This window comes from Lathamus discolor, chromosome 18 (genome assembly GCF_037157495.1).
Source record: "Lathamus discolor isolate bLatDis1 chromosome 18, bLatDis1.hap1, whole genome shotgun sequence".
Lineage (NCBI taxonomy): Eukaryota > Metazoa > Chordata > Aves > Psittaciformes > Psittacidae > Lathamus > Lathamus discolor.
Genome location: NC_088901.1, coordinates 6,721,808 through 6,730,590, shown reverse-complemented (window position 1 = coordinate 6,730,590; position 8,783 = coordinate 6,721,808). Strand labels below are relative to the sequence as shown.

General features: G+C 60.7%; 1 protein-coding gene across 1 annotated transcript in view; it reads right to left on the bottom strand.

Moving 5' to 3' along the window:
• Window positions 1–4,092: 4,092 nt before the first annotated feature.
• SLC9A1 (solute carrier family 9 member A1) overlaps window positions 4,093–8,783 on the bottom strand; it is a 29,477-nt gene continuing 24,786 nt past the window's right edge. Inside the window, exons 6-12 of the mRNA XM_065698006.1 lie at window positions 8,458–8,547; window positions 8,016–8,086; window positions 7,282–7,455; window positions 7,045–7,159; window positions 6,601–6,702; window positions 6,364–6,436; window positions 4,093–5,703 (exon numbers count right to left, since the gene is read on the bottom strand). Of these exons, the coding sequence (XP_065554078.1) occupies window positions 5,381–5,703; window positions 6,364–6,436; window positions 6,601–6,702; window positions 7,045–7,159; window positions 7,282–7,455; window positions 8,016–8,086; window positions 8,458–8,547 (948 nt within the window). The 3' untranslated portion in view covers window positions 4,093–5,380. The remainder of the gene's footprint in view (window positions 5,704–6,363; window positions 6,437–6,600; window positions 6,703–7,044; window positions 7,160–7,281; window positions 7,456–8,015; window positions 8,087–8,457; window positions 8,548–8,783) is intronic.

Here is an 8,783-nt window from a genome sequence, read left to right as displayed (position 1 = left end):
CGCCCCAACACTGCGGTACCCGCGCCGCGCCGCCTCTTTACATAGCCCCGCCGGCGCGGCACCCATTGGCCCGGCCCCGCCGCCAATCGCCGCCCGGCAGTGCCGCCTCTCCCGCGCTGCCATAGGCCCAGGGGGAAGGGTGGGGGTGGGCTGATGGCCAATTAGAGGAGAGGAGAAAGGAAAGAGGCGGGGCGAAGGGGGAGGGGGCGGGGCAGGCAGTCGGGGCCCCGCCTTTCCGGCAGGCGCTGGTGCCAGCGGTGATTGGCTTGCGACGGAGCGCGGGTTAAAGGGACACCTCGCTCGTGCCCATTGATCCCAATTGACACCCATTGATACCCCGCTGGTGTCTGTTAATGTCATTGGATGCCCTTTGACACCCACTGATATCCCACCGATGCCCCATTGATGCCCACTGATGCCCTTTGATACCCACTGATGCCCCTTGGTACCCCATTGATACCTACTGATGCCTGTTGATCCCCATTGATATCCATTGATATCCCATTCATGCCTGTTGATACCCATTCATGCCCCACTGATACCCATTGATGCCCCTTGATGCCTGTTGATGCCCATTGATGCTCCAAGGTCTGAAAGCCCATTGCTACACCAAGGCCTAGCACCCCCAAAAGCCCAGTGCCCCGTGGCCTGACCCCCACCCCCCAGCAGTGTCCCCAAGGACTCACTGGGGCAGCTGCATGCAGGCTGTGCTACCCAGCACACACAGGGTGGCATCCCCTGGTGATGGGACCCACCGGCTCCAGACACTGGGTATCCCCAGCCTCTGAACTCCACTGCATGGCCCTGCTGCCGCCCGGCTGAGCCCCCGCCTCCTCCTCAGGCCATCCCTGTTTTCTGACACCCATTTCCTTTTCTCCCAACTATTCCCATCCCTTTAAAGAGCTCATTTCTCCTCAGCAGTTAACAGACAGCTCCAGGAGGCACCTCCCTGCTGCGCTGCTGCCCTCCGGGAGGCTGTTGCAGAGCTCTTCCAAGCTGTCTCCAAAGCCCAGGCTGGTTTCTCCCCTTCCATATCCCAGGGGTCTGCTGCTGGAAGCTGCAGGAAGAGGAACTTAAGTGATGGGGGATTTGGGTTTGGGGGGAAATGGGGTGTTCAGGAGCACCCACAACTGGGGCTGGGGATAGAGAAGGCAAAAGGGTGCCCCAAGCCCTGGTCCCTTCTGAGATCCCCTCCATCCCAACTGCCCAAGTGGTCTCCAGGGGGATCTCGGGTCCCCTCTACCAGGGTCCCCATGTGAGGATGTTCCTTGTGCTGCCATGGTTTGCCCTCTGGCATCATTGTGTGGATTCATCTGAAACCATCAGGATTAGATGTTGCTCCTGCTCACTCCCAGCAAGGCTCCAGACTGGGGTGCGAGAGGAGGGGATCCTTGTTGGAAAGTGATTTTCCAAGGAACTTAAAAAACCAGGCAGCTGCCTCCTGTCACAAACCAGCTTTGGTCCTGGCAGCAAAAGCTGGATCAGGAAGAGCTTCCCAAGACACTGAGAGAGGGCAAATGGCTTTAGGGATCTACCAGCCCATCCTGGAAGGACTGGGGTGCAGGAGGCTGGTGATGAGCTGGGCTAAGAGGGACTGGAGTGCTGATGGCCCATTAGAAGAGCTGCTCCTTAACATCCATCACCAAACCATTATCCCAAGGAGCCGCTGGAGCTGGGAATGGCACTGAGGCTGTTTCCTCCCAGCTCAGCAAGGGCTGATCCAGGCTTCCTTTGTTTTGTTGGCAATTAAGGAATAATCATCGTCTGGGGGTGACACTCAGGTGCATCCTGCCCCCGGGGTGGTGGCACAACGATTGCAAAGCCCCTTTTGGGCTGTTGGAGTGAGGCAGGGGGGCTGTAGTCCTGCGCGATCCACGGATGCAGGGTAGCATCCTGATGGTGGCATCACCCCACTGGAACATCAGTGGGGTGAGCTGAGACTTGTGTGGGAAGGAAGAGCAGCTCTGGCAGGGGTCTGGAGAGGGGCAGGGGGTGAAACCCAACCTGGAGGTGAGGAGGGACCTCAGGGCCTCCCTGGCTCTGTCCTGCCCTCCATTAAGAAGGGTGTGAGCCAGCTCCCAGAGCAAGCAGAGGGACTGAGCCCTTCTCCCAGAGCCACCACCATCACCCAGAGCACCTGAGAGAGCAGCAGGATGGGGTGGTGGCATCCTCCTGCCCCATTCCCATGGCATCGCCACCCTGCACACCCCAGCCACATCCCAGGCTGTCCCCAAGCCCATGGCTGCTGTCCCCATGCATGCACCAGCCACCTCTGTGCATGTACAGGCTGCCCCCATGCACCCCTGCACACATCCCTGCCTCCCCATGTTCACTGTGGGTTGAGGAGGTGGAGCCCTTCTCCATGGCCACATCCAAACCGCGCTCCTGGGCACCTCTAGTGTCCATCCACCCCCCAGCCCCACTTGCTTGCATGCAGCCTGCCAGAGGTGCCACCACTGCTCCCTGTCCCCACACCCCCACTGACAAGGCACCCATGGCCCTGGGTCGGTGCCGCTGGCTGACTCAGTGACCCCAGTGGTCACAGCTGCCCAAAGAAGGGGCTTCTCCATGGTGAGCACTGGTGTTCCCTGCCCAGCATGAGGGGTGCCCCCGTTCAGGACCCCCAGGCTCCAGTCCCCACCTGGAGCTAATGACAAGTGATGCTGTTGGGACACCCTCGCCCTGGAGAGGAGGCACTGAGATGAAAGGGAGCGCAGGGTGTCATTACTGGAGGTGACACAGAGCTGGGGAATGGCCCCATCACCTCCCTGGGCTGCTGCCTGGGGAGCTGGGGCGGACACATACTGCTGGGGCACAGGGACAGGGACCCCTGTCCCCAGAGCAGGGCAGTGGCAGAGCTGTCCCCTCCAAGCTGCCCAGGGCATCACCGCTCCCGTTCCCTGCTCCTGTGTCCTGCTCTCGGTGGCTTCCCAGTGACACCGAATGCTTGGTGTGATTTGTACTCTGAAACCCGTGGCAGGAGGCAACCATCTCAGCAGCACCGACCTGAGCCGCGCAGGGGCTCTCACTGCGCTTGGCACCAGCAGGACCCCAGCGTGCTCTGGCGGGGAGCAGAGGGAGCCAAGGGGTACAGAGGGGAAGGGCATCACCGGCACAGACTGGGCCTGGTCTATCCCTCCTGCGCGTGTGTTGGCAGTTGCTCAGTGGTGACAGCCCAGCCCCACGGGGATCATTACTCCTCCCTCATTACAAGGAGTTATTCACCCTTTGAGACAGAGACAAGAATATCCTGGAAATGCCTCAATTTGTGGGTTCTTGCAGTAAAGGTGTGACTGGGACCAGGGGGAGCTCCACGTGATGCTCACTGGCACGTGGGGGATGCTCGGGCAGCAGCCTCTGTGCCTGCGCGGGGGCCATCCCCTGCCTTTGGGCTGCGCCGGCACCTCCTGGTGCTCCTGGCACTGGGATGGCAACGCTGCTGCTCCCCCACAGGGAGGACGGAGCCGAGGCCCATTCCTGACAAATCTTCCTGGTTTGGGTCCCCCATGCCCTGGGGATGAGCCTCCCATGTGGGGTGCAGGGACAGCAGCCACCAAACCAGCCCCACCATGGGCCATATGGCATCGCCTACCCCAGACACCACCTCACCCTGCCCAGGGACTCCCTGGCAAGGGGCTAAGCCCTGTGCTGGGGTGGCCACAATCTGGCCCAGGACCGTGGGGAACCCTGGGCCTCAGGTATGTGAAGCACATGAGCAACACCAGCGCTGATGCTGGAGCTGGATGGCGAGGGCCTGAGTCACAGCCTCTGGAGTCAGAGCTTTAATATGCAGTGGTGAGACCTGCTCCCACTGCAAGTGACAGCAAAGAGCTCCAGGGCACCCCCAGCCTGGGGGGGGGGGGGTTGTTGATGAGAGGGCTTGGCTTTAGCCAAGGGGTCAGAAGAGCCCCCTCCCCTGGGCACACACCTCCAAACCTGTCTGCAGTGTAGGCAGGGACCCCAGTGCAGGAACCCTGCCCCTTCAGCTGCAGTGGGAAGGCGGAGGGCGAACACTGAACATCCCAGCAGGAATGAGGCCTCCCGGGATGCCGAGGCAGGGGTTGGATCCCAAAGAGCTGGAAAAACCTCTGCTAAAAATTACCATTAATTTATTAGAATATTCATGATAAAAACCCAGATTCTCTTTATAAGTGTTTGTCTTTCCTTTAGATACCAGAGAATCCGCATTGCTTTGTTTCCCTCCTGGACACAGAGCAGGGCAGCAGCAGCGCAGGCAGCGGGGGGGCTCTCGCCCCAGTGTGACAGAGCCACATGGACATCAGGCCCCTGCTGTCCCCACTGGGACATGGTGCTCACCGGGGCAGCGATGACACGTGGCAAGGCACAGCGTGGGGAGGGCTGGTGAGCACCCCACGGCATGGCAGAGGCAGCCCCATGGCGAAGGGGGGCACGTGGGGGCTGGGGTGACACGGCAGGACACCCCTGAGCCCGAGGAGTGCTGTCAACACCCGGCCAAGCCATGTGGAGAGATGGGGCCTTCCAAGCCTAGGACCCCCAACCCCCCCAGCCTGACCAACCCCTCCTGCCACCCTCCCCAGTGGCCCCACCATGTCTCTTCCCCAGCTCCTCGTGGCTGCAGGGAGCGATACAGAGCCCCCCCCATGCAGTCAACTGAACCCCCACATGCCCCCTCCCCACACCGGGTAGCCGGCACCCATCTTTGGTTAAGGAGCAGCCGGTGCTGGCAGGCACGGGGCGAGGGGCAGAGGGTCCCATGGGGACAGGTGGCAGCGGTTCCAGGAGGGATGGAAAGGCCCAGGCTTGTAGGGCTGCTCCGAGCGAGGGGCCCCAGCTCCCGCCTTGCATGGCTCTAGGATATCTATTGAACAAGACCTGGCGTGGAATGCGGGTCCAGAGGTGCTCGGGGCGGGGGAAGCGGCCGAGGTGGGAATAGCAACATGAGCCTGAGGTCCCCAGGGGGGTCCCTGGTGCAGAGCCTGGCTCCTGTCCTCCTACCTCTGCTCCGGAGCAGGTAAAGCACAAGCCAGGGACAGGTGAACCTGTGCCGTGGGGCAGCCTTCATGGACACCCACAGCTCCCTGGCCAGAGCCCCCCCCTGTGGGCAGCCTCCAGGGAAGCTCCTCGGGGCCACCTGCAAATCCCAAAGCCCAGCCCTGGGGGAATCGTCGGTCACCCCCAGGCTGAGGAGCTCAGTGCATCCCGGGGGCTTCTTCCCTGCTCCTCGGGGCCAGCCTAGGGAGCACTGGGCAGAACTGTCCTGGTGATCCCACTTCATCCAGGACAGTCTCCCCTTCCCGAAGCGGGTGTGTAGTGACAGAGGAAACCGAAAGGGAGAACAGAGAAAGAAGAAATTAAGAGAGAGAAATGGGCTGGAGGTGCATGAGGCTTTGCACACTGGCTACTGCCCCTTGGGGATGAAGGGCTCCCCCTCCTCAGGCTCCGGCCGAGGCCCCGGGTCGCTGAGGCATCGCAGCATCCGCTGGTTGCTGGGGCTGTCACCGGTGCCCGGGGTGAAGACATCGTCAGTGCCCGGGGAGGAAGGCTCCTTCACCCGCATCACCAGCCCCTCCTCATCCTCCTCCGGCGAGGGTGGGAGCCCACTGCAGCCCTTGGGCTCCTCATTCATCAGGTCCACGGACTCCGGCGACTGCGGCGAGGCTGGGTCGATGGTGATGATGGGGAGGTTCTCAGAGTCTGCCTTGGGTTCATAGGCCAGAGGGTCTGGGGAGGCAGAGAGGGGTGTTACAGACAAAGCGGCCAGGATAACCCAGGAGCCCGGATGTTTGGGGCGGGGATGCCTGACTTCCACAGCGCATCTGGAGCGGTCCCAGCCGCCATCTGCACCATTGGTGAGGGCTGCAGCTGCCCTCTGCTGATGAACCACGGGTTCTACAAGCACCAGCCTCACACTCTGCCACACCCCGTCACACCCCATCACAACCCATCACACCCTGTCCCAACCCGTCACAACCCATCACGCTGTCCCCAGAGCAGGAGAGGACACACGGGACAGGAGGAACCAAAGATGGCAAAGCAAAAACGGGTGACAGAGAAGCTGTGAGTCAGGGCTTTGGCCTGAGCACTCCTGGCCTCCTCCCCAAAGCATGGCCAGGAATGTGTCTGTGGATGGAGCCAGATGAGTTCTGGACAGAGCTACCAACCAGCCAGGTGAATTCCCAGTGGGATACATGCCGGGAAGCAAGTGGGGTGCTTCAGTCCCCCAGCCTGGTTGCATTGCCCCAGGGGAGTAGGATGGGGATGATGCAGAGGAACTGAGGAGGTGCAGGACAATACAATCTCTGAGTGCTTCAACACCCAAGTGCTGCGGGTGCCCAGCAAGGCACTGCAGTGGTGACCCCTCCTCTGTTCAGTCCCACCTACCTGAGCCTATGCGGGCCCGGGACATGGTGGGTGAATCCAGCCTGTGAGCCGGCACCGTCAGGTAGTTGTTCATCTGGAAGCAGAGCACAGGGATGTGTCCATTGGGGCGGCCAAGGTAAATGGGAAAGGGGAAGCGGGGAATTGACCCCCATGTCCTTCCCGGGGTTGGAAGCCCCCCTCAGCACCCCGACCTCCACCCCCTGTGCTGGCACCCCTGCCCCAGCATCCCCTCGACACCTTCTGTTCCAGCTGCCGGACCTTCTGCCTCCGCAGCAGCATCTGGTTCCAGGCCTCCTCGTAGGGGTCGGCCACAAGTGTGTGCCGATTGTAGGATCTCAGCTGGGAAAAGGCCCCAAGAAAAGGAGATGAGTTAAAAAAGAACACAGGGAAAGCAAAGAACCCCTTGGAGATTGCTCAAGCAGCCACCGGTGGGCAGAGCGCGTCCCGGGAACCTCGTCCTTTGCGTGCTTGATTAACCCACCTTGGCCCAGCAAGGGCTTAAGTGCTGGGCTTAGACACCAACCAAGCCAGCATCCCCTTCAGCACTATTCCAGCACCATTCCAGGAGGAAAAGCCAGACCAGGAACACACAAGGCAGCAGGGCACAGGGTGAAGTGCTCTAAGAGCTCCTGGTGGGAAGTGGCTGTGGGCACCCCCAGGGAAGCAAAGGAGGCACCTCACCCTCTGCCTGGTTTTCTGCAGGTTGTTGCGAAGGATTTTCCGGATTTCCTCCTCCTTGTCCTTGGACAGGGCAGGAAGGGCGCGCTCCAAAGGGAGTGTCTTGGGGTTGATGTTCCTGTGTGGACAGAGAGGCTTCGGTGTGACACTGCCGTGGCCACGGCAGGATGAGCGGCTGCTTGCCCTGCAGCCTGCAGGGGAGCCCAGGGGACACAGGGCAGCCAGGGCTGAGGAACTCACTGGATGGACACAGTGGAGACAGCAGAGGGGATCTTGCCTATGCCCCCGCTCTCCACCAGCTCGATTGCCTGCTTCATCTCCATCTTATGGTAGAATGCGATGAGCTGGGGCTCCTTGGAGCGCTCCCCTGCGATCAGGCACTTCTTCACGTACTTCTTGTTGAAGCGATTCAGCCTTCCCAAGGACAAGGGGAAAGGAGGAGCAGAGACATCAGAGCTCCCCCTGCCCCAGCACCCACTGCCTGCTCCCCAGCCCTGGCTTAGGCCAGCAGAAGATGTTCCAGTGCACACCAGCACCGGTCAGGCCAGGCTTCCCTGGGCAGCCTCCAGAACACCCAGCACCAGCTTGCACCCACAATGGGTGGTCCTGAGCTCCTTCAGGGACTGGCCACTGGCAGCTCCTGCATTGCTGTGGACGCGCCATGGCGAAGGGGTGCAGCCCTGCAGCCCCACCTGCACACCCCAGGTGGAGTAATTCACCAAGGGGGGGTGTACGTGGATATACAAGGCCAGGCTGGATGGGGCTTGGATCAACCCGGTCTGGTGGAAGGTGTCCCCACCTGTGGCAGAGGTTGGAACTGGACGAGCTTTAAAGTTCCTTCCAAACCATTCTCGGATTCGATTATTACAGCCCGGGAAAAAGCCTTGCATAGGGCTGAGAAGCCTGCAGGTGGTGATCCAAACCCGTCCCCATATTCCCCGCAGGTCCCTCAATCACCAAACCTCTACACTCACTTATCCTTCCAGTGGTGATGCCCATAGTGACCACAGATATCTTCGATACCTGTCAGAAGGTGATCCAAAAACTGAAAGAGAAGTTCCAAGGTGTAGGAAGCTTGCAGGGCTGTTGCTCACTCTCCCCCCATCCCAAGACCCATGCTGACACAGGGGTGAGGGCACTCAGGGTTGTGGGTCCAGGCTGGGTCGGCCTCAGGAGGGCAGCACGGCCCTACACAACTGGGCTGCTGCTCTACCAGGTCCAAGGGAGGTTCCGGGTCAGAGCAGGCACTGGATAACACAGGCAGGGAATAGCCTTTTCTCTGTCCCCCTTACCTTGGGCACTGATTTAGGGGCAGGTCCTGCTCTGTAAACCTGCCTGGTTACAGCAGTGGAGGTGGCCGAAGCAGAGAGAGAAGAGGATTAAGGTGGTGAAGAGAAGGCCCAGCCCCTGGGTTACCTGCGTATGGATCTCTTCGTTGATGGAGCGCTTTGTCTCCTGCTTCTTCTTTACAGCCAGCAGGTCCACCAAGGGCCGGATGGTCATGCCCTAAGGATCAGGGATGGTGGTTAGACCTCTCCCCAAAGCACACTAGTGGGAGTGGGATGGGTTCAGCAAAGCTAAACTACAGGCCCCCACGCTGCCGGTGTCGCTTGGCAGCCCCATGAGCTTTTGGAGAAAGGGACAGTGACAGTGCCTGGGATGAAACTGAAACAGGGGAAGTTCAGGTTAGAAGTTCAGGTTAGACGTAAGGCAGAAGCTCTTCCCTGTGAAGGCGCTGAGGC